Here is a 24660-nt window from a genome sequence, read left to right as displayed (position 1 = left end):
AACAAGCCATTAAATATTTGTGTCATAAATCTCCACAGGACATGCAGACCCCTATTTAAAGATACTTTCCTTGTGTTGCTTGTTTATTGTTGAGTCTGCTTGACTAATATACAAAAAATATAAATTGTATCTTCAAAATAATGGCTCCTTAAAACATTATAATATCAGAAAAAAATACAATATTCCAATGCCCATCCCGAAAAGTGAACTAAGAATTCTCTTATTTACTTGAGCATAAAAATTTTTAATCATTTTCCAAATGTCATAAAAGTCTCCTCGCTTTAAAAAGTCCTTAACGAAACTTCTTAAAAGCAAATATTTTTATAGCATTAGAATTTTTTGAAGATAGTTAGGAATAGGCCAATAGTATATAATTAGTTTTTAGTAAAGATGTAAAGGTTAGAATTTGTGATGTTACTCTAAAAAAATTTTAAGTCGTCTTGCTTTGAAATTGAAAATACATTTTGTGTTTATACTAGTATGTTGAACCCACTATTGTGTATTGTTTTTAAATTATGTGTTAGTAATATGTCGATTAATGTGCCTATTTTATATCATAAAAGTACCATGTCAACAAGTAGGTACCATGTATTTATGAATAAAGTATGTTTTGAATTTTTTGAAATTCGAAATTGTATTTAAAAGAGAGAGAGGTATATAATATTTAATAGGGATGATTCCAACTACTAGCTAGAAATTACCTCGTTGATAAAGTAATTTAAAGGGTTATTCAAAACTGCAAGTGGCCAACATGGCGTCGACAAGAAGAAACAAAGTTGATTATGACTCTCTAAAGAAGGAACGTCGTATTTAAAAGTTAAAGATGTTAACTTGTAAATGAGAGAAAGTGTTTACAACAATGTTTAAATGATTTTATTTTATATTTTCAAATAACGCCAGAAAAAAATAAAAAAACCATTTTGCCAAATTTCACCTTTTTCCTGAATATTAGGAAGTATTTGGCATTTTTCCAATTTTTAGATTGCATTTATTCAATCCTGTATAATCGCAGACATCCTGTATAATCGCGATGAGACCCTTCATACTGTTAAACAAAATATTTCTAGTTTTAACTTTTTCTAGTTTTAAGAATTAGTAATTAAGTGTTTGCCTGTATTGCAAATTAAAATGTGGCCTATTTTCTATATTTTATAGTGTTGTTACACCCTTATTCAAAACCTTTTAAATTTTGCGATTTTATTTTTATATTAATTTCAGTTAAAGGTATCTATTTTTCAATATTTTTGTCCAAAAAAAGTGTACTTCACAGATCTCACTACCCTACACAGTTTTTGAGATATTGGCTGGTTTCACAAACCCGTATTGTCAAAAATCACATTACGGGCTACTTTTTGCAATAAATTATTCACTCTAAAAAACTATAGTATCGTATATAGATATTAAATCTTTAATTATTTAATTTACTCTTTATATTTACGTGAAATCTACCTATATCATCACCTTTATTTAATAATTTTGTTAATTTTCTAATTAATAAATAAAAGCTTATTGAATTTTTCTTTTGTTTTTATTTATTTATTTTTGTCTCAAAAAAGGATTTTGGTAAGTAATTTATTATTTGTTAATAAAATTTAAGTTGTAAGAGATAGCACCTTCCAATACATTACTTGACCACCACATTTATCTAGTTATTTATGCGACATCACAGCGCATTTAAATATCGGCAATAACAAAATAAATAAAAGCGCTGTTATCATCATCGCCCTTGTCTTAAAAAAATAACAAAACGGCCGGGCGCCCAAAGATTCCCGCGTCGTTAAACTGCAAATGGTCAATATAGCGCCGACAAAGAAAAACAAAGTTGATGATGGCTCTTTAAAGACAGAACGTCGTATTTTAGGGTAGGTAGGTGTCATCGTATAGGCGAGAAAAAGTGGTCACAATAATTTATTCATTTAATAAATACTTTTGTCATATATTTTGAAATAACGCCAGAAAAAAAATAAAATGATTTTGCCAAATTTCAGTTTTTTGCAAAATTTAGGAAGTATTTAGATTTTATTATAATAGGACACTATATTGCTCAACTTTCCTCTAATTGACCACCTCTATTGATGTCCTGTATAACCGTGATGCGGGGTCTTTAAACAAAATTTTTTTTTTGTTACTAGGTATCTTTTTATAGTTTTAAGTATAGTTGTAACAACTGGTAATTGAGAATTTTCCTGTGTCGCTTAAAACTTACAATATGGCCTATTTTCTATTTCTATTAACATCCTCACTCACAACCCCTTACTTTACAGATCTCACTAGGCTGCACAATTTTTCAGATATTGAATCACATGACAAAATGGGTTACTTTTTACAAAAAATTATTGATCAAGAAGTTATATTACCATCGGTATTAAGTCTTATGAATTATTTAAATTATTCTTTATAATATTTACGTGAAACCTACTTATATCTTAAAATTTGTTCCACATATTTTTTGTATATTAGATTTTAGTTAATTAAGTGCAACGGGCTTTTTATTTAAAAACTTGACCCTCTTGAACACAAAATGAAGGAAACATAATGTTTGTTGGAATTATAACTTGTATTAAACTTTTTTGGTAATTTTGTAAAAATAGCTTTTTATATATATTTTTGTATTAATTTTTGTCTCAAAAACATATTTTGGTAAGTAATTATTTGTTTATAAAATTTAACTTTTAAGAAATTTCAATATGCCTCCACCCTTAAGTATATCACTTATCACTTGACCACTACATAAATGACACTGTGTTGTATGTTCAAAAAAAATAATAAAAACATAGTTGGCAGCATCATCCCATATCTTAAAAAAATATCCCACACGGCCGCGTAACCGGAGATTCCATCGTCGTTGAAAACCTGACTCAAAGAAGCCAAAAGCCAGGTCCACGCAGCTAAAATAAATCGTTCCTAGATTTGACGCTTTGCGGCAGCACCACACGGTGCACGAAGCTGAACGGCAATCCGATAGTCGACCGGGTACACTTTTTAACACAGGATTGCGTATCTTCCCAAATATTCAATCAACGTTATTACTAAGTTCAAAAAATATGCATACAAAATTTTTAATATAAAAGTTTTAGTACGGTCAATATAGCATCTAAAAAGGTCTGCAAGTTTAACAAATCCATACAACGTTCAGTTGCAGTACTTTTCTTTACACCACTAACGCCTGAGAAAAAATAAAAGCTTTTTTGATGTTTATATAGTGCATTTTGAATAACTTAAAAATATGAGATCAAAATAGTTTTTTAAAATAAAAAAAAATATCTTATTCAATATGTCAGTCAGGAAAAAAATTTACAGTAAATATATTTCAAAATACATGATTATAAATTTTTGCAAGATTTTCTAAAAACCTTTTTATTTATAACGTTAACTGTATGCGAAAACAGTTTGCTAATCCTTATGCTGCAAGCTAAATTAAAATAGAAATTAACCCTAGGTACAGCCTATACGGTATTCCATACCAACTATTAAATGAAAAATGTGTATATAAGTTTAGAAAGGAACACTGATTTTCGTGCAAATATTTGTAATTTAATCACATTTTTCATGCTCCGATTTTGTGTTTTTGACAAGATATCTTTCTACAACTGTAACCAAGTGAAGAGCATCTCAATGTAAACTGACCACCTTTATATTGATTGCTTATTATTCATAAAAAAAATATTTTGAATTTCTTTATAAAAAAAATGGCATTTAATAAAAATAGATAGCAGTGTACCACGTTTTTTTTCCATTTTTATTTAACAAATCTTATTGCATAAAAAAATAAAGTATTCTTATTGTAACAACACAACATTGTTAATTAATATGTTATTAATAATAAACAAATTTACCAAATTTTAATAAAATGTAAATAGCACAGCAAAGAGGTCCACAGTAATTTGGGTTATTAGATTTAGACTGCTTACTTTGTTGTAGAGGTTTTGAATAATTCTTATAGGTTAAGAAGCTGACATTTATTATTCTGATATTGTATAGGTGCTTTTTTTTCTATGATTGCAGGAAATCCCTAATATTAATTAAAGCACATTGAGGAAATTTAAAGGGATGAGTTTTAAGTGACTGCTAAACTATATCTTTATAAGACAGTCGGTTCGAAGCAAAACTAACATCCAAATTTATATCCTATTCTAGTTCAAAAGAATGATTCAATTTTTTTATTCAATTGTCAATTCAATTAGAATATTTTTTTTGTCGGGAAGCAAGTTCTGTAAATAGTTAAAAAGGTTGAATCTGCATGATATAAGCATTGAATGCTTGGGGAAGAAACTTGTATTTCATGCACATTTTATATATTTATGAAATTTTATATGGCTGATATTTTTGTTTGTTTTTTCTTCACAATATTTTATCAATTAATGAAGATGAATTCATTCGATTTTCTTCCAGACTATAATTTTCGTGACATTGGCAAATTTCTAATACAAACTGTTTGTAATGGAGAGGGGCAACTGACAAATAAAAACAAAATTAACTAAGTACATATTGTGGTACTCAATATTATAAATAATTTTGTGGTAGAGAAATACAAGTGAATAGCCTTGTAGGTGAGACCATCAATATGTAATATATTTAACCACTATTTGTGGCAAATGGATAGAAGCGCACTTCTACCCCATTGCTTGTGAATTATTTTAAATGTTTATGCAGCTTACACCAATTAGAGCAGCAGTGTTAATAGTGATTTTTGTGGAAGAAAATTGAAATGAGAGTTCAAGTAGATACCTAAATAATATATCAGTAATAATAAGACGGTTGCAAGAGTATCGCTCAGATAATCTTTTTATTTTTTCTATTTATAACCTTTTACTTTGTTATATTGAGTTGATTCATGTCAATTTTCTTAAATATTTCTTAAAAATTTCAAATAACACTTTAGTGTTGTTGTTTTTATTATTTCTCTTTCACTTCGACGTGTAGGAGGAAGAAATCGACGATTCCTCAAAAAAGAGGAAAGAAGAATTGAAACAACAGCAAACTAAACATAAGAGAATAGGAGCGAAGGATACGTAGGACACAAATACGTAGAGAAAACTCACGCAGCCAAACATCTAAGACCATATTGCTAAGCGTGTCGCTATAAGTGTAACGAATTCCCCGAATACCAAAGACTACGTATTTCTTCAAGACTTAGGTTGTAGGAGATTGTAATTTGCAGACTGTATTTCTTCATTCTTCTACCAAAGTGGGAGTTCTTCGACGTTCTATTAAAAAGCCAAAATCCAAAGAATCTTGACCGTAATTTATCTTACTGGAAAACCAATTTGCAAAACAATTTTTACTTACTGGAGAATTGACCAATGTAGTAAAAGGAAAATCTGGGACTCAATCAGATTTGGCTCAAGCAAATACTGAAAAAAAGTTCTCCTAAGGCAAGCACAGATGCAGAGAAAATCAAGATACTGCTAAGGTCGAACCTTCTTCCTCACTAGCAGCAACGTGTTCCATGTAAAAGGCAGCGTAAGGGCACTGCTCAAATGTTTATGCGGCATGAAGGCAGTGGATAAAGGGAATCACAAGAACTAATATTATGTCTTTAAAAGTACTTTTTAGGACTATCTCGAACTGTTACGTATATCGAAGCCTTCAGTGACAATGCAGGCAAAACAAATAAACATTGATCAAATACAAAGGGATAGTAGATCAAAAATTCTTGATTTTAGGCCACTTATAAATGCGACCGAAAATTTAGGGGTAATTGAAAAAGAAAAAGAATCCTATTATGCCCTCTCATATTTACCCCAAATGATTGGATGATTCTTATCCAAAGTAAGTAAAAAGTTTATGTTTATTGGAATGAAAAGTTACGTTTATGAATCTCGTAATAAAGATAATGTAAGAAAAATTCGGCGGATACTTTTTGAAAGAGTCACTGTGCAGATTTGCCAAGAGATTCTCTCAACGATTTTCATTATTTTTACCGTTTAGTGAGACTGTATGAAGCTTCTTATAGACATACTCGAACCACTCTTTACCTGGAAATCGAATGAGAAAGCACCCATTTGATATGGTCGAATAACAAGTGAACAATGATTCATATAGAAAACCAAATTTATAAGTTACAAAACTGTCGAGGGTCTCAAAAAAATCTTTATTACTTGTACCCGTTGGCACCTAAGCCGACTGTATTTAAATAAACCCTCTTGCAAAGCAAATTTACCCGCAACTTTTTTTTTAATTCGAATATTAGCGAGTTTTTGTAAGTACCCTGCATAATTACCCTGTTAAAACTTTATTCAAATCTTTTTGTGGTCTTTGGCGTAACGTGTTTAAGGTTACATTCAACGTTATTTCAATAGGAAAAATACAAAATACCTAAATGCCTTTTTAACAGACTTAAAAAGTCACTAAGGAGCATAAAATAATTAAAACAGTTTCAGACACGAAGTTCTGGTAGGTCAAACCATTTTCAAAAAACCAGCCAGTTGCTACTGAAATACCCTTCATAAAATTAAAAAAAAAAACAAATACGTAAATAAAACAGATAATAAAAAAAACTTTATACGTTAGCACCTCTTAACTCGGGCGGTAAATAACACATCCCATGCTCGCTTCTGTGCGAATCATAAAAATGCTTCATTATGAATACTTTATCGCATGATCCGCAAGTATAACTAGATTCTCTATTGTGAGTTCTGATATGCTTTAAAAGGTTATCGTTCCTTGAAAAACTCTTATTGCAAATATCGCATGAATAATTCCTTTCGCCAGAATGGAGTACTTGATGTCTCAACAAGTGCTCTTTCCTTACAAAAGTTTTTTTGCACTCCGAGCATTGATATGGTCTGAAGCCCGTGTGGAGCTTAACGTGTTGATACAAATGTTCCCGACGCTTAAATGTTTTCGAACATACATCACACGCGTGTACCTTATCTTCTTTCTTAACGTGTCCTGGTACTGCTTTTACAACAGATACTGTTCCAGTGGGTATATAATTTGATTGTGAAGTTGCAAGATCCTCTATCTTTATACTAGGTATCGTTGGGTTAAGAGAAGAACTAGATACTGATCCTTGGTCAGTAGGTGTTCCGCAAATCACGTTTATGACTCGCGTTGGTTGGGGGTATACGTTATTGGATTGAACTGTCGTCAAGTTGTTGTTCTACAATAAAATAAGTTTACAAATTAATATAATATGATTTGTAATAAAGCAAAGGGTTTTATTGCATCATTGGTCTAAACTAAATTAAAAAAATTAAAGGTATGACAATATTTTTCTATTATAGAGTGCAGCAGTAAAAAAAATTAAATAACTAGGTCAATTTAAATGTAGTAATATTCAAACAGATAGATATTTTTAAAATAATAAAATTATTATTTTGTTTATTCAATGCAGAGACTTAATAATGTATTAAACTAATATTCTAATATTTAAACGGCTGCTAATCCATTAAGTTCTTTTGAACATGATGAATGACTATTTTTACCACACTTTTTTACACCCTAATTGCATATAAGTCTACGAACTTACATGCAATTAGGGTGTAAATAATATTTTTTCGGGCAACAAATTTTAAGATTGTATAAATACAAGGTGACAATTTAAAAAATTGAAATGGCCATACATTAGGAACCGAAAACTGAATAAAAAAACGCTGAAATCAGTTTCTATAAAACGAATGGGGAACAAAAACAAATATCACCCTTATCTGCAACCCTTTACACAGGGTCAGATACACCCCTAAAATCCTAAATAGAAAGGATGGTCGAGTGATACATCATCTTGAAGCTCTTGAAAAATTCTTTTCGATAATACCATAGAAAGCCGCATTTCAGAAAATTCTTCTCTGTTTATCAAGGAAAACAATAAATAAAAACACTATTTTGAAATTTTTATTATTGTTTAATTAAATGTTAAAAATTATTTCCATTATTTTGGAGACAATAATAAAGTCTTTACGTTCATTTATTCTTTACGTTCATTTATACATGTTTCTCTGGATATAGCACGGCATTCCTGAACTATTCTATGCTGGAGTTCGCTAGTGACTCAGGTTGCGTTTTAAAAACCACAGATTTTAGAAAAGAAGTCAAAAGGTGTTAGGTCCGGGGATCTGAGAACAGAGATAAGGCAAAATATAGATCCTTTTCAAATTGAAGTTTCGAAGTTTAGGCAAATTAAGAGAGGTACTGTTGTAATAGGCTGTTCGAATAAAAATCAGATTAAAGATCTTCGTACTCAATTAGAAAAGTAGTTAGGAGAAAAATATACTGTGCCGGTACCAACTTTAAAATAACCAGAATCTAAGTCTAGAAAGTCTAGAAAGTAAGAAAGTCTATCCAATTATGTCTTTTGTTAAAATGTTGAACTGTCCTTAAGAAACATTTATCCTGGGAACCATAAATGAAAATGTCTACAAGTTCAGCTATGGTGTACATTATTGTTAAATATAAGAAGTGCTGTTTTTCGTTTAAACTAAACCCAAAGTCAACTGTTTTTGGACAATAATACTAGTACAAGTTACTTTTAAAGTAAATTCTGTGATTAAAATGCAAATATTTATAAGTAACGCTTTTTTTTGTCAAAAAAAACATACCAAATAAACCAATACAGAATACTTAGTGTATAACAATTCTTAAGAGACATGCCAGTATTTCGATAGCCATCATTTTGAATATTTAATTAAATAATAATAAAAAAAATAGAAAAATGTGTTTTCATTTATTGTTTTCTATGGATTTAATTTTTATTGGTACGGTATTTTTGTATCTGTTTTTACGTAAGATATTTTTTAAAAGTTAACTTATTATAAAAAAGTCATAATTTTCTTTAAATTTAACACGTAGCTTAGGAAAGTGATAGTTATTAATAAAGGAATAATTCAGTTATTTCTGGCTAAATCGATAAACCAGAACTTAATAGCAAAATCTCTCCCGTTACATAAAGCTTACCCTGTTTCTTCTTATTTATTTAAAAATCTTTCAGTTGACAGTATTAAACTAGGCCAGTTGACGTTGTTTTGTAGAATCTGAGCAATCTTTATAATACTAGAAAGCTCTCATTAATAACTTAAAAAAAGACTGAGCTAAATGATTTAGAAATTAACAGCAGCTATTTTCAATAGTAAAAATTCCCTTTACTGGTCCTCTAATAATATGCACATGTTAAATCTTTAGCAATGGGCGACAGGGTGATTAATCCCATTTTTAATGAGTCTAAATTTATTATAAATCAAAATTACATTTATTATCCCTCTACTGTTTTGTACGTCGGCTATAACAATCATCATACATTTTTTAATATGGGTAGACACGGAACAATAGCAGGATGAGCGTAGCCTGGATTTAACGCCAATAGATTTTTTCTATAGGATAGCCTAGCAAGGATCAATAAAAATTAAATAAATAATATAATCAGTAAAATAGAGATTTTATACACAACGTGTATAGTTGTTCAAGAAGGGTACAATGAAAAGTTGGCGATAGAATATTTAAAATTTAATGGCGTTGAAAAAAAAGGGTGGCACAGCAAACCGTCGAGCAAGTTTTATGGCATTAAGGCTTTCAATGTGAAAATTTTTAAAAATCATCGGACTTGTACACATATTTTTACACATAAATTCCATTAACTGTTCAGTATTTTTGAATATTTTGAAGAATAAAATTACATAATAAATAAACAAAGTTTAATTTTATTACAAAAATGTAATCAAATACAACTTCGTTTTTTCTTCTACTTCAAAAACCTCTAATAAAATACCAGCCACTCTTTTATTTTATTTTGTATGTGCTTTGTTTTGTATTTTTGAAAGAGTGGACAAGAGCGATATGGGTCTAAAGTTTGATCGTTCATCAAGACTGCCCGTTTTATAAACTGGGATAACCTTAGCGGATTTTAAGCAAGGCGGAAAAGTTCCCACAACCCATGATGCAAAAGCTTCAACAAGGACATTCAAAGTTATATCTGGTATGTTAGGAAATATTTTAGCAGTTAGCCCGTCCTCTCCAGCTGAGTTTTTATTTTTCATTGAAAGTAATATTTGTTTAAGCTCAGCCAGATTCTGTAGGTCTAAAGCATAATGAACTCTGAACCCCATTATCAGGTAAATAATTACTAATGAGATCTGCTGATGGCGGACCCAGATCTTAGTGGATTTTCTCAGCAATTTTGGTAAAAAAATCAGCAGGGATGTTAGGCACAGCCTTAGAATGATTGCTGTGTGCATGTCTGATGTCGTTGACAATCCCTCAAATTCCTCTCCTGTTTGTAGTCCTAGATAGACGATTTGAATAGAAGGATCGTTTAGAAACTTTTATTAACCGGCGATACAAGGTTCTATACGAATTAAAATACTGATGAAAAACTGGACAATCTGTGAATCTCAATGTATAAAGAGAACGGAGACTCTTACATAAAGTCTTAAGTCCCTTAGTAAACCAGGACTTATTGTTCTTTTTTGGTTTGATTTTCACTATGGGAAAAGAGGCATTAAAGAGGTGTACCAGTTTCTGGTAGAAGCATGAGATTGTGTCAGGCGAATCCGTTCCATCTATGAGCCACACATGCATGATGAAATGCCCCGAAATTCATGGAGCAGTCTTGGAGCATATCCCTTCTTCACTAATTTCACAGATAACTGCTTCATGGTCTGAAATCAATATCAGTCAATATCAATAAATGGTATTTAAACAACGCACGAGTAGAACGGCTACTGCTTAGAATGCACCTTATACTTTTAAGATTTCGCACCAAAAAAGGAGACTCTAACCCTTCAGACTACCTCTCAAGACATCCTTTAAAAGTTGATGACACCAAACAAGACAAAGTTAAAGAGTATGTAAATTTTTGCGTCAACTATGCCCTACCCAAAGCTATGACCCTAAAAGAAGTCCAAGATGCATCCAAAAATGACCCAACTATACAAGTTCTTAGAGAAGCTCTATCAAGGAAAAATCAAAGTTTTTGGAAATTACCTGAGTTAAGTTTATTTGTCAAACTTAAAGATGAACTTTCTTTTAGCAACGATGTGATTTTAAGAGGACATCGAATAGTCTTACCCAGTGTACTACAGAAACGAGCAGTTGGACTTGCACATAAAGGTCATCAAGGAATTACTAAAACAAAACACTCTTAAGGACAAAAGTCTGGTTCCCCAATTTAGATATCATAACAGAATCGTTTGTAAAAACATGTATTCCCTGTCAAACTGTACCAAAATCTTCTTGCAGAAACCCAATAATTTCAATCCCCCTACCAGATTATCCCTTTCAATACGTCGACCAATACGCAGGACCTTTTCCCAACAATAAATATGTATTTCTCATGGTGGATGAATACTCCAGGTTTTCAATTATTATTATTAAGTCGTAAATTCTACGAGTTTTTCAAAATTAAAACCAATTCTTCAAAGCATATTTTCTACCTTTGGTTTTCCTGCGACTATTAAGTCTGATAATGGTCCACCCTTCAACAGCCATGAATTAGCAACTTTTCTTAGTTCATATGGCATTAAACATGTTCGAGTCACGCCCTACTGGCCAGAAGCAAACGGGATGGCAGAAAAATTGGTCAAAACAACAAAAAAATTACTGCTTTGTACTCATTTGGAAACAGATAATTTCAAATCCAAACTTCAAGAATTTTTAATCAACTATAGGAGCACACCACCCTCCTGAACTGAAGCACCTCCAGAACCACTGAAGTTTCACTCTTTGAGTCCATATTCCACAAAAAAACGAACAACTTTCTACCAGCAGCTGAACAACAATCCAAAAGTGATACAGCAATAAGATCCAATGATGAGAAGAACAAGAAGAGGCAGACAGTTTATGCAGACCAGAAACAAAGAACTAAATCTCATACATTTGAACCAGGCGACTTAGCTGAACGGCAAGGACATTCATTAACAAGAAATTCATCAATTAATTAGTTTTTTGGTTCATACGGTCGTTGGACCCTTTTCAAATTGTGAATAAAATACTTATCTAATCTATAAAATGTATAAAATGCTAATAATAAAAAATCTTTATAACTTTTTTCCTACAAACAGCAGATAATTGATTAGCATATTATATTTCTTGAATGCTGTACATCCCAATTCTTTTTTTATACAAAGTAGGGAATGCATGATTGCCTAGGTCCAATTCCACATACCTTATCACCATATTTTGAACAATCTGCTTATTTAAAAATAAAAGCTGAAAAAAGAAATACTGCTGTATGAATGAATATGCTATATGGAAATCAAAATAGAGCCTGTGAAGTCCTGTCCTGGCCAAGGACAAACCTAAAGACAGAACAACTAGAGTCCATAAAATGAGAGAATATGCCGGTGACGTCAGACTTCGCGCATCTAAGCTGGCTATCGTTAAGCGTAGAAGCGTAGAATTCTAGCAGATGTGAAAGAGAGAGATGCATGTATTCACGGTCAAGTAAACCTAATCAGGGAAATATGGGGCCTCCCCTTTATTGATTTTTTGGTTTAAATTTAAGTTTGTGCGCATTTTACGTTACCGGCATATTCTCTCATTTTATGGACTCTAATATTATTCGTTCAATTAGGTTTCATCTTTATCTGCTAAAATAAATGGAAGAGGCTTAGATCCGCCTTTAGTCATTAACTTCGAGTATTACTATCATTTTAAACGTTTTTACTATAATCGATGGCCTAGGCACAATACCTCGTATCATCAATTTTGGCTAAATCGAGTTATTATGTTCCTGATATTAGGTGGAACATTGTGCTCCATCTATCAAAAGCTTAACGCACTACTTGCAAAATAAACGCGGGAAATCGGTGTCCGCAATAACAGGTATCAACGCGAGTCGGTAACCCAATGAAGATAGGTCGTATCAACAGTTTTTGCATGGTCAGTAGATAAGGTGGCTTTTCCTCTAGTGGTTTTTTGGTTTTCTTGTGAAAAATAAATAAAGTTAGTTTATCTGTAAAATGCTTTAGGTTTGTTTCTTTTATTTGTTTTCATAATAATTTTGTCCAATATCAAAATCAAAGCCGGTTAAAATTACGTTTAAAGTTGCTTTTGTTGATACAGGGTATTACACATTTGTATAAATTTTTGTTACGTGGTATTTCAAATGGCAATTGTAAATTATTTATTGTAATTTTGCATTATTTATGCGATAATATAGCTGATCTAGCCTTTTCGCACTAAGGCCAAGGACCCTTCGGGTTAAAAAAACTTCTAATAGAATTTTTTTTTTAGTTTTCCATTATGACATCCAGGGGTAAACGTTCTGCTAGCACGCGAAAACACACAACCTCTCAGAGACAATATAGACAATTTTAATAACAAAGAATCTTCAACAGATTTATTAACAGAATGCATTACGGAAGAAACAAATACAATTATAGGTAATGGCATACTTCAACAGGTACAGCAAAGCAGTTTTCTCTATGAAAATAAAGAAAATATTGATGATATTTTGCCGCAATATATTGGTTAACTGACTTATATACAGAAGCTACAGGTTTTGGAGAATATTCAGTCTTATTCTCTAGAAAACAACATGAAGTCATTTTTGAAAAGCCTGACGAAAAAGAAAAACCTATAATAAATGAAGAAGTACCTAAAAGTGACAATCGAACAAATAAAGAAGATGATGCAGAATTTGTTCCTAATGAAGAAGAAGATATTCAGGGCAATTCTTAATAAAGAATTAAGAAAATCTAATCAGGACGAATGGTCAAGAGAAAAAACCAAAATGAAGAGGATGGCTGGAGAAGAATACCTGAAGAGCGTTGCGTTGCAATGTTGTTGCCTTTTTCTCTAATATAGGGACATTATCTAATTTCATTTAATTTTTTTAAATTTAATATCAATGTTCACTTCTTTATAGAGTATCTTATCATATTTTATGGAAGAAAAATGCTTCATATTTTATTCAAGAGAATTAGTATTATTTTGCGCCTGTCAAAATAAGTGACAATTTTTTATTATATTATAAAGTGTGTTTTTTTTGCCATTTCTACATAAGCATTTGGCATCATTGCATCAGATATGTTGTAAGCAAAAATAAACTGCCCATAGTTCCACGGCAATGCTAATTATTCTAGCCTTTCAATGTTCTAAGGGTATACTAGAAATAACAAGTCATTCTTCATAACAAACAAAGAACAGCGAGAGCAATTGGGCCGAGGTTTACATCGTCCAAGTACTTGAAATACAAAACTAGATTTTGCGGCTCAATATCTGAAGAACGAAACCAAATTTTGAGACTGCAACCAAAGAAAGATATATGTCATTGCGCTTATAAATGTTGAATCTATTGAAAATTCCCGACGTAGTTTAACATACGACTATTTCTTACAAGTTGGTACAGAAAAAAAAACAACTTTGCAAAAAAACGTTTTTATCTACACTAGGAGTTAACGAAACGATGGTTTCGAACTGGTGCAAAAAAAATTAAAACGGTATTATTCCGCCGATGTTTCCAAAAAACTAGCTTCCCGACCTAAAACAGAAAGGGAAATTGAACTGGAGGAATAACCAAGTTATTTAAAAAAATTTTTTAAAGAACTTCCCAAAATGCTTGCAGAAAAGATTTCACAAAGCAGTACCTAAAATATGATTTTCAGGCAAAGGCAAACTTATATAAAATATACCAAGAAAAGTGTCAGGAAGATAAACAAAAGGTTTTAAGTTATGTATGTGCTTTTCCGAGTTATTTGAGGATCTTAACATGGCAATGTATACTCCAAGAAAAGATCATTGCAATACCTGTATTGCTTATAAAGCAGGAAATATTGAAACAACAGAATACAATAATCACATTGCTCTTAAAGAGAAAGCAAGGCAGAAAAAAATATAGATAAAGAGAAATCCAAGGAAGGTAAATGTCATGTATTTATTATGGATGTTCAAGCAGTAAAGATGTATCCTGTAAATAACGCCAATAAGTTTTACTTCAAAACTAGATTAAAGGTTCACAATCTTACCATTTATAAAAAAAAAAACATGCTTTATTATTATTAACAAAGAAAAATTGTTCTAAACAAAGCTACCTTAAATTACTACCACTAAACTTAACGACTACACCCCATACACACTCAAGTTCCAAAACAAACATCAGAAAACAATACATAAGAACAGCAGAAAAAAAAATACATAAAAAGTAAATTAAATTCCATAATTATCCCCTCAAGTATAAGACAGCAAAGAATTCTAACCATACAAACAAATCAAATAAAATTCAAATACTGTAAACTTACACTTACGGAAAATTAGAATGTGTCGATGTAGTATTCATCCAGTGAATAGTAACATTTTTCGGTCAAAAGTAATTTCAATTTACATTTAAAAGTGTCAATACATGTTGCCTCCCTGATTCCACCTGGTAAACGATTGAAAATTTTGATTCCCTCGTAGAAAATAGATGTTTTAATTAATGTGGAGGAGGGGATTGGAAGATTTAGATCGTTCACTTGACGCGTTAAGTATCTTGGATTTGGCGTTATAAATTTAAAACGATTTGCAAAAAGTAATAATTTAAAAACTCATGAATGCTGCAACTACTGGTGGGTGAAATTAAGGGGGATTTATATTTTTCCATATTTACTACAATTATTGTTAATCATTTGGAAAAGTATTGTCAAGACGATTTGCCAGTGATATTTTGAAGTGATGGGTGTGGCTACCAGAAGCAGAATGTGGAGTCAAATGCACTATTGCAATATTCTATTAAAAACAAAAAAATCTGTGGCACAAAAATATCTGGAACCCGGACACACATTTAAGTTATATACCCGTACTTAGATTAAAGTTCAATTTGTAATGTTATTTTTTATGTTTCCTTTTTCATTAAAAGAATGTAAAAATTCATAGCTTTTAAGAACAAAATTTAGGCTAAAAGTTATTAGGAGTTATTATAGATAATTATGTTTTATTTTTGGACACAACTGAGATTTACTGTTCCTTGTAAGATTAACTCTAATAAATATTTTAATTTAAATTTTTTATAGGATCTGTTGCATTTTATTTTTATTGTATTTTTGGACAAATAGCACTTATCAACATGTGATTCAATAAGCAATACCATGTATCAAACCACATAGCTAAAAAAAACGAATGTAAAATATTTTTGTAAATAAAGTTGTCTAACAAATACAATTTTTAGCTAGGTAAATTAAAATTGCATGGGAGTAAAATACAGTTTTTTTGTCTCTCGTGAAAAGATATCAAAATGTTGATATGAGGTATTGCGCCTAGGCCAGTTTGGTACCTATTATAGACCTGGGTAATAATATTTTGATCCTTATAATATTTTGCCTGAGTTAAATATATCTAGTTTATTTTATAATGTAAAAGAAATAGGTTTAATGTTATTTGCATTTCTTTTAAGCTAAATAATATTATATTTACCTACTTTTATATGTTAACACATAGTTTTTTTCTAATTATATTTTTTCATAAAGAAGTAAAATAAAAACCTAATTTTTGTTAATAAGTAGATTTATATGGTTTTGCTTGATCTCTTCTCATTTATGACAAGCATGTTATAATTTAATTTACATTACAATATAAACATGCTAAAATTTATACTCGATCCTAGTCTGTTGCCTGACTACTTCGCTAAGTAAGCATGATATTGATGTTAATAATAATTACATAGCCCTGACCTTCAAAATGCATCTGGTTGTTTTGGTTGTTGTCTGGTCTTTTCCCCACAATTAATCAAATTTAAATTAAAAAGCATCTAATAGTTCCTTACTGCTTTTTTTTGGAGATATGACAAAAATTCTTAAAACAAAACCAAATTTGCTGAAGATTATGTTGTCATTATTTATACACCTTTTGCCTAAGTAAAATTATTCCTAGTGGGCAATGAATACAGAGATATACCAGAAAATACATTCATATCATCTGATGAATATTTAATCTGTTTTTCTTACCTGATACTGTGACACAGGAATAATAACAGTAGAATTCTGCACATTGTGGTTAACATTACTTGTTAGCTCCCCTACTCCATTAAATTTAACTGCCAACTGCTGTTCATGATCATCTTCAGTTAAATCAATTTTAATGACCCCATTCATTTTGTTTTCTGAATCCTCTTGTCTAACAATCTCATTCTTTTTACTGACTTTGCTGATTACACTGGTTGAATTATTTAACAAATTTTGTGAGGTATGAGAAGTATCAATCAAATTATCTGGAGGTGACAAATTGATAACCTCACCATCAGAATTTACAATTACCTTGTTTAATATTTCCTTCGGAAGCTGCTGTACTGCCTTCCTCAGAGCCTCATGTAATATGTCAATATTATATGGCATTTGTACATTTTGAGCTTGTGGCAAACAATTAGTATTTAAATTTATTTCATTAGATTTGTGCTTTTTATTTTGTGCATTAGGGTTTTTTATCTCTGTTTTTTTTTGAAGTTTTTGTAAATTGGGAGATTTTGGTACAATGATTTGCATTGATGTAATATTTGCCGGAACATTGCAATTTTCTAAAGTTGTTGTTATATTGTTTTGCAACTTTGGTGGCTCTGGTGTGTATGGTTGTGATTCTTTTATGTACACCTATAGAAAATTAAGAGCTTATTTATAATTAATGACAACTATATTTCTTACCTTGCCAGACTGTTTAAAGTCCTCTGTATGCCTGTAATTCTTAAAATAACTGGAGAGCATAGTTTCTGAATTTAAACATTCTTCTCTAAATGTATTGCAAATATCAAGCATTTTTATGCATTTGGAACAAACAACTTTTGGCAGAAAATCATCCTCTTTTACCTACAAACGAGGCAAGTATAAAGTAAGTATAAAATTGCAACAAATAAAACATTTACATGAATGGAAAGACATTTCTTAATTTTTGTTTGTAGCTGTACTTTGATACCCTCTTGCTCAAAGATTTTTAGCTTGCTGCGGTTAATGTTTTGGGCACAGAGGCGACACAAATCATAAAAATTTACTCGCTTGTAACAGCCCGACATGGTTTTCGGTGTTTCTCAAATCATTTTTATAAGGTTTTCTGAATTATTTGTAAATAAATATCGTGTAATTAAAAAAATGTCTATGTTATGTCAAACGTCAAAGTCAAACGCACCTTGACAGATTACAGTTAAATTAACTTTTAAGACTGAATCCACATTGGTACGTTTTATACGTGAGGCTGTCAAGCCTCTCCGTGATTTTAAGGGCCGGTATTATAAAAATGAACGTCAACCCCCGGTTGGCCAACCAACGGTTGAAATCTAACCGGAGGTTCAAAACTGTTCCATACGTTGGCTAATCTTGGACTTGCTAGTTTAATTTCTGCTACGAGGCAATCTGCCAGCACGATTTGGAGATTCGGGAAAACCGTCGGGTATGTACCCTGTTCCCCAAATCGATAACTTTCACAATTGCTAATACTGAAATGCCCGGTGACGCTTCCCCCACGATCCGGCCTGGCTACCGGCGCCAATAGGTGGCAAAGGGCAAGAAAGGGTTCCAAAAGATAGGAAAGGAAAGAAAGACCACGTGTTGACTTGGTGAAGGATGACGCGGAAGTGGGCTTGATCAGAGACAACCAAATTTGGTTGTCTCTGGCTTGATACTTTCACTAAATTTAATTCTTAAAGGCACGTTATATCCAACGGCAATGGGTAGGACAGGGTTTAGGAAAGGAATCCGAAGGATAGGAAAGGAAAAGAACGACCACGTGTTGACTGGGTGAAGGATGAAGGATGACGCGGAAGCATGTTGGCTAATCTTCGGTTTTACTTTTTTTGTAAAGTGTTGCCAGATTTAAGCAATAGCCGTAGTTTATTTTTGACATTGAAAAATATGACAATTCTATTATTTCGGGTATTTTGGATTTTATTGATATAAAATATTTGGGTGGTTTATAAGTAAATAATTAATATGAGTGGTAAAGAAAAAAAGAACCGTTTATACCGATTCGGACTGTATACTTTAGTAGATTTGGTAATTAAGTTCAAGAATATACTAGAAAGTAAGAAAACTGATGCTGTAATCTGGAGGCAAAAGGTAAACACAATTTTTAATATAAAGGATTGGAATAATTATTTATATTAATTTTAGGTTTCTGCTTGGGAAAAAATTACTGAGTTATATAAGATATTAAGGCTATATTAAAATTGCCGTATGAAAAAATCATTAGCATTATAGGTTTGTCGGTTAAGGGCTTAGATGCATCTCAATCAGCCGAAACCTTATTTTAAATTCTTCGTCACTCCACCGGGTGAAATGATCCAGACGTATTCTAAAGGTTCTTGGGGCTCTTACAGCTTGATTTTGGTTTTCATCACTACTACTAGATAATTCGTCCTAGTCACTGCTAGATTCCCAAAGAAATTTCCTTTTTTCAGGTGAAGATAAAGATGACATTTTTACATGCAAGGAAAATTAATTTTAATAGATTCCTTTATAGAAGAATAAATAAGAATTTTTAATTTCTCTATCTCTTGCCTTGCACCATAATAAGCAAAAAGCATTTGTAAAACACTTCACTTAACTGTTGGTTCATAGTTTCAAATGGTGGTTCGGGCTACGGTCTACGGTTGAGTGAACCGCAGCTCAACCGACAGTTCGACATTCGATTGACGTTTCGATTTAGTAATTCAGAAATGTACTAAGCGTGTATAGTCTATTCAAAACTAAATTCGTTGCACGTCATCAATAAGACCCAGCATCGCTTTATATAATTTAATGGCGGTCGGATTAAAACCAGCAACGAATTTTAATTTGATAAACTATAGAAAGCTCCTATAGACACATTAATTTGAAAATATTAAATACTTAATAAAATGTATTTCTTTGTTACAGGCTCCACCAAATAGTGGATCTTCGCACTGTAATTACAAAAATAACTAATAGTATTATTTTATTGGCAATTGTCGATGCCAACCTGTGTTTCACATTGGTGGTATGTTGTATGTTGTATAAAAAAACATGAGAAGCATCAAGCAAACTAAAATATTTTGCTTTATAAAGTTCACCAAATAAAGAGTCAGTAGTGGGAATGTGAAAGTTCTCGCGTTTAATAAATGCATTTAAAGGTGGTATATTATGTCGCTGTGTCACATAGGAAGACACAGCGACACTGTTTTTCGCAAAATCTTGAAGTTGGCTTTGCAAATAAATTATTGAGTATTCCAAAAGAATGTCTACTGAGCAATGATAAAAATTTAGTTTTTTCTTTGGTCTTAGTTGGAAATGAAGCTTCTGCTCTAACAAATTATATGTTTAGGCCTAACCCTCATAGTGGCAATCTAAATAGAACCAAGAAGAATTTGAAGGCGTGTAGTTAAATGAGCTTTTGGTGTTCTGAGAGACGTTAATGGCGGTGTATTTAACTTCTGTCGATACTTGGGAGGAACTTTTATAAGGAATCAGGATTCATTGTGATGTAATAAGCATATCCAGAGTTGATGTGGCGATTACAGCAGTCCACGATTCGTTTGTACCCGCGAGTTTATCAAACGTCACGGAGACCAAGTTGAACCTACTTATGAAGTTTTTAATTAATTGTTTTAAATTATTAGGTAATTTCTTCATTACATTCCTTTTTCGTTTCGTTCTAAGAACCACACTGCATTTTTCAAAGAAAAATGTATTTTTTCAGAATAAACAACTTAAAATGGAACTTCTCTGTTGCTTGAATAACTGTGCTGGATCGCTGAATAAAAGAACATATCATGTTTCTTTTTAATTAAAATAAAACAGTGATTCCGTAATTATTTTTTTTTACAAAACGGTTCATTTCATCGATAATGGACAAGCGTGCCTTTTCTTTAGTTTAACGTTCAAGCTATCCATATTTATTATTTGAGTCTTTATCATACAACCTCCTACAACCTAGTCCGCCCCTCATATAATAAAAAATAAAGAAGGTAAATGTGTTTTAAGGACTCCATTTTAAGAGGTTCTTAGTAGTTTTGATCATGTAAAATTTGTATTAAATTATAAGTACTTCAAAAGTTAATCAAGAAATTTCCAGCGGCGTCTTTAAGGGACCGTATCTTCGTAGGGAAGGCCTATAAGAGAGTTTCATTTTATTTTTTATTTTCTACCTGAATCCGAGAGATTTCTCACATTTTTCGGGACACACTGTATATACTTACTATTCTTAATATACAGGGTGTTACAAAATTCGGTGCACACATTTCAGAGCGTATTATTGGAGGTAAAATAAGACTTGTTTTACCTATAAGCATGTGCCTACCTAAAATGCTTCCCCTCAGAGCTACGGGTCGCAAATTGAATGATGAAAATCGATTATTTGGAGCCGTGACTACAGAAATCTTCTAAAAATTTGCACGTCTTCGTTTTTTAGGGGCTCTTTTCATTTTTCGTCCCTAATATGATGTAAATGCAATTTAAGGGGAGGATTCACAGAATTTTAAACTCCTACCTTATGTTTCCGATGAGAAAATTAAAAATCTAGTAACACCATCTAGTTATCTAATAAGGAGGAGAATAAACTTCAAGTCTCACCAATGTAGCATCTATTAGTTAGGTTACGCTTTTCGCCTGACGGCATCATCAGACCTAAAATAGAAATTAACACATGCAGCTGTGGTTAGACAATAATTCACAAAAAAAACACATTGAAGAACACTTATGATAACATACTACAGGTAAACGTGAGATGGTAACTATATCGTGTATCGTTATTAACTAAACTATAAATCTTTAAAAAACATGTAAGAAGAGGTGAGAATGAAGAGGTAAGTTCATAATTTCTCGAATAAAACGCTTTAACACTTACATCTAAATAGCTGCATATAGGTTTACAATAAAACAGTCACCACGAAAAACATAAACAAGAAAGGCAGTTTCAAAATTACGGGAAAAAAATCAAAATTATGGATCAAACGAACTTACCTGTGACGATCTTTCAAAATCTTACTCTTAATGAGGCGAGCTACGTCTGAAGAGATCGCAGCAGCTTAGTGTAATAATAGTATCTCTAATAGCCGACATATTGTAGCATCTTTTAACGTGACTATGAATGAAATCATCCAATAGCTTAAAAACCCAACCTAAGAAATAAAAGTAATTAATACTACATTAAGTGAACTATTTCAAACTATTATGTCTATAAGTAATGCAATACTGGGACCTGACTATTTAGTACTATTTATCTTGAGGTTGCAGAGATTAAATTTGAATTTAATTTTTAAATAAAGGACCTGACTTATAAGATTCACTTCGAGGATAAACTTGGCATATTTGTACATTGTTAGCCCTAATGGAATTTATAAAAATGTACACTGCCTCCAAGACGGAGTTTTGCGGTTTTATATGTCTTTGCATACTTTTTATATGTCTGCATCGTATGTCTTTGCCTTTTATGAAAAGAAAATCGTTAGAACTTGACCTTGTAGAACTCTGACTTTCTCCCTTCTTCGTATTTTTACATTACTTAAAGTGAATGTAAAAATAAACAGCCTTCTGTTATCACTATAGATTAGAAGTAAGTAATATATTAGATACTGAAAAAAGGGAGTTAAAATCTCTTACGAAGAGGCCTAATGACTACGGAAGACAAAGGAATATTCTAAAGCCATACTCGACACGATTACTCGATACGTCTAAATAAGATCTTGTCTTGCAGAGTTGAGTTCTTAGGGATGTTTTTAGGGATATCTTGTAATTACGATTAAAAGTCTGTTAACGTTTACAAATTATTGATTCTGATAAGATATTGTAGCTAGGGAACTCGAAATTAGCCAGTCAGCAGTGGCAATAAATCTTAAAGAAAAATTTAAACCTTATAAAATGACAATTTTCTAGGAACTCACCAAATATGATCCAAATGAAAGACTCCAGTTTTGCAAGCAAGTGATGAATCTACTAGACAGGAATGTTCTACAAATAGAAAACGTTTTATTATGTAAATCAACGTTTATGTTTAATGATCAGGTAAATCGTTAAAACGGGTAGATAAAAACCGACATAAGCGGAGGCCACATTCAACATCCAGAGACAGTAAATGTTTGTGCAGGGACTGTTGTTGATCGAATTGTAGAAGCGATTTTCTTCCAATAAAATTTTAATATTTAAGAGCAAGTTAATTATTATTCTTGCAAGAGGATCTAGTTTCGAAGTGGGCTATTTTGTTGTCTCACTGTATAGTAAGCTGAAGTCCAGAACAGAAATATCTGGTTTTAACATGACGGTGCACCTACTCCTTTTACAAGACGTGATTTAAGAAAACGAATAAGACAGGAGTGTATACTAGTAAAGTACGAAGTAATTAGAAATGTTCAAAACGAGTTGTTTTATTTAGGATATTGTCAGTTAGTAAATGGACAATATTTTAACACTTATTAAAGAAAGACTATTAAATTGCATTCATTTTTCGAATTAGATAATGTTTGTAAAATATCTTTTAAGAGACAAAATATAAAATATCTTTTAAAAAGAGTGAAACATTAAAATTTGGTACGCACGTGTAACTTGTTAAGCCCTTTAATAATAGTCATTAAAAGACAAGGTTACGATTAAAAAAAAATCGATGACGTCGTAACTCACAATTGCGATATATGTTTTTTAAAATAAAATAAAGGCTTAATATAATTTATTATTAATGTGTCTGATCATATTTCCGAAACAAAGAACAACTTTGATTTAGTGAATTTATTGAAAATTAAAGACTCATTAATACTTACCTATTTGCGCCAAAGATTATTTATGTTAATAAATTTATACAACTTGCTATGTTTTGTACCTATATAAACGGGTGGAGAATATAGAAAGAAGAGTTAAATGATTAAGCATTTTGTGAAACCGTAAAAAAATTGTAAAATACATAATAAATAAATATGGACACAAGAGCAAAGCATGGTGCTAAAGAAAAAAGTAGTTTTTGAATTAGTGCCTTAAGTAAACTTGAGATAAATAAGCAACCATTACCAAGGAAATTTTATATTGACATTTTGCTAATTTATGTTAAGGTCAAAACTGATTATTTCTTATTAACATGGAGCATTTTTAAAATAAATTGAAGTTTTACCTGAAAAGCTAAGCAAAATTTGAAAATGCAGGAAATCTAAAATATATATAGGAATTTTTCATTTATATTAAACTAATGATTAGATCTTAAGTCTCGTGCCGTAGTTAAGAAACACTCAGTTAATCAGAGTCATTGCCATTAGGTTTTTCATCATTAATATATAAATATTTCATGTATATCACGAAAGGCAGCAGGTAATCAACATTTCATATGAAGCATATGTTCCAATTCTTATATAAAAGGTAAAAACACGAAATCTACAGCATCACAAATACATTTAAAATTACCAAGGTTACATGTTTCGCTCGACTAGAGCATCATCAGATCTAAACAATAATTAAAATTATGTACCGAAAAAAGGAAAATTCAAAAAAAACTTACCATAACATAAACAAAACACCTGACATATAAGTAAACAAAGCTTACAATAAAGTGGCACTATCTATGTACAAAGAACTCAACTAAACAATCAAATCACTTTATATATTTTAGAAATTAAACAATCATTTAAAAGTCTAGAACTACTTAAGGTTATTAAAAACTAGGTGGCCATCAAAATCAAACCTTTCATTAACACAGGACAGATCTGGGCTTTTAAAAGCTTTACTAATTTCCATTGTCTCCAACAAGTCTAGTTTTTTACTTTTGTTGCATTGATGAAGTATTTTTATATTTCGGCTGTCAGGAAGAAGAAGAAGTAAAGGCTGTTTCGTTTGGTCT

The 24660-nt window shown here is 31.3% G+C and overlaps 1 protein-coding gene across 1 annotated transcript; it reads right to left on the bottom strand.

Moving 5' to 3' along the window:
• Window positions 1-3288: 3288 nt before the first annotated feature.
• Window positions 3289-17996, bottom strand: LOC126744746 (zinc finger protein 630-like). Its single transcript, XM_050452284.1, has 4 exons — window positions 17762-17996; window positions 17544-17705; window positions 16854-17492; window positions 3289-7105 (listed from the first exon to the last, which is right to left on the bottom strand). The coding sequence occupies exons 1-4, from the start codon at window positions 17906-17908 to the stop codon at window positions 6503-6505; spliced, it is 1551 nt and encodes a 516-aa protein (XP_050308241.1). The 5' UTR covers window positions 17909-17996; the 3' UTR covers window positions 3289-6502.
• Between the last annotated feature and the right edge of the window lie 6664 nt (window positions 17997-24660).

Source organism: Anthonomus grandis, chromosome 1 (genome assembly GCF_022605725.1).
Source record: "Anthonomus grandis grandis chromosome 1, icAntGran1.3, whole genome shotgun sequence".
NCBI classification, from domain to species: domain Eukaryota; kingdom Metazoa; phylum Arthropoda; class Insecta; order Coleoptera; family Curculionidae; genus Anthonomus; species Anthonomus grandis.
This window is presented reverse-complemented; position numbering and strand designations above follow the sequence as displayed.